A 1606-nucleotide genomic window follows, 5' to 3' on the forward strand; every position below is an offset into this window, starting at 1 on the left:
AGTATGGAATATGAATTATATTGTATTGTATTTTGATATTTCCAGGCTAACCACATCCAACAAAACGCAAGGAATATATTTCCTACTTTAAATATATTATTTAGTAAAACATCATTGCCTACATCTCCTGTTGAACGAAACTGAGCACTCACATTAAGTAACTGCCACAAACCAAGGATCCAGTATGCTCCGCTGGACTGTATTTGTTTGATATAATTAACTACCATAACAATAAACAACGATCCAGTATGCTTGACTGCATTTGCTTGATATAATTAACTACAATGTAAGAGTGTGAATCAAGATGAGAAAATGGCGTCACTACATAATCTTTCTAGGTGCTTTCGTCTTAATGCATTCTCTTTTCTCTACCTATATCACCAAGAACTCGTGATTCATTATCCTCACGGTTCGGATATTCGGCCTCGTCTTCATAGGTGACTCTGGAAAAGGCAACACCCAAAGAAACAAAAATTCTCCTCCTCTTACAAGTTGATACGTAACACGATTCACTAACCCCATTCTCCTCTTTCTTCTCCTCCTTTTCACCTGATGTAGAAAAAAGAAGCACCCAGCGGGCAACCAAGTGCATGATTCTCAGCAAAAATTGTGGTACTGAAGTTTTCCCGGGACTCTGGTGGACCCATGAGATGAGATTCATTAATCTTGAACATTGTGAAAACTAACATGCGGGTACCCGCTCTGGGAGGTTCATAGGCAACCACATTTAACAGCGGCAATCCTAATATTGCAGCACAGAGAAACAAACATATTCCTGACGGTTAACAAACATGTTTGATATATGGATAAATTTCATGGTCAAAGAAAGAAACGCAACCATCATACCTGCAACATTCTGCGTACTGCACATGAAACCCATAAAAAACCTGCACAACGTAGCGATTAACACCGTTATTATGAAATTAGTTAATGGATTCCTTGTGCCATTTTATTCGAAATCTTTTCTGAGTTCAGGCGGATTATAACATACCAGTGCAGGTACTCGCCTCCAGGAGCCTCAGGATCCGTGAGCATCTGATTACGGTTTTACGAAATAATTAGTAAGTAATGAATTTCAGGTTGACGAAATACAGGTGAATAGATTATTATCCCGGGATATCTTGATTAAATTAGGAATTAAACTTACCCATACTACTAATTTCGGTTCTCTGAAGAGTGGTCCTATCCTAATATCATAATGGATTTGACACCGAGTAGGAGGGTGTTGCAGTTCAGCAGAGGTTACTTCATCACCTATGTATACTCGTGTGTCGCCGAAGACTAGAACGAACATCACACGAGGATTGAAATCCTGGAGAACATGTCCGATAACTCCCGACTCGATCAGCCTCTGCCTTACGTACTCCATTCTTTTGCGGAACACAAATCAGAAGGATCCCAAATGAAAAAGAAAAAGATTGAATACCGCGTCTGAAACCTCTGCAGCCGAAGATCCGAAATCAAGAAGAATGAATGAAAAAATGAATGGACAGGACTTTTTAAAGGTGGGGAAAGTGGGACCCGCGAATAAAAGTTAGTCGCCCTTTTTAAAGGCCGGAAAGTGGGTCCCACGAAGAAAAGTTAGTCCATGTTTGTGACATAGCTG

The 1606-nt window shown here is 39.9% G+C and overlaps 1 protein-coding gene across 1 annotated transcript; it reads right to left on the reverse strand.

The window, feature by feature from the left end:
- Positions 1–349: 349 nt before the first annotated feature.
- LOC149150758 (protein FLOWERING LOCUS T-like) lies at positions 350–1369 on the reverse strand. Its single transcript, XM_089442942.1, has 5 exons — positions 1148–1369; positions 992–1035; positions 847–887; positions 550–742; positions 350–443 (listed from the first exon to the last, which is right to left on the reverse strand). Exons 1-5 carry the CDS (start codon positions 1367–1369, stop codon positions 350–352), a joined length of 594 nt encoding a protein of 197 aa, XP_089299068.1.
- Between the last annotated feature and the right edge of the window lie 237 nt (positions 1370–1606).

The sequence above is a fragment of the Pinus tabuliformis genome, chromosome 9 (genome assembly GCF_031772625.1).
Source record: "Pinus tabuliformis cultivar Carrire ecotype Pingquan chromosome 9, CPIR1, whole genome shotgun sequence".
NCBI lineage: Eukaryota > Viridiplantae > Streptophyta > Pinopsida > Pinales > Pinaceae > Pinus > Pinus tabuliformis.

Bases quoted from the DNA above. Each gene is read 5' to 3' on its own strand.
- LOC149150758 (XM_089442942.1), bottom strand. From the start codon at position 1,369: ATGGAGTACGTAAGGCAGAGGCTGATCGAGTCGGGAGTTATCGGACAT. The intron at 1,036-1,147 runs GTAAGTTTAATT...AACCGTAATCAG, and splicing joins AACCGAAATTAGTAGTATGG to ATGCTCACGGATCCTGAGGC. The intron at 444-549 runs GTGAAAAGGAGG...TGCCTTTTCCAG, and splicing joins GCTTCTTTTTTCTACATCAG to AGTCACCTATGAAGACGAGG.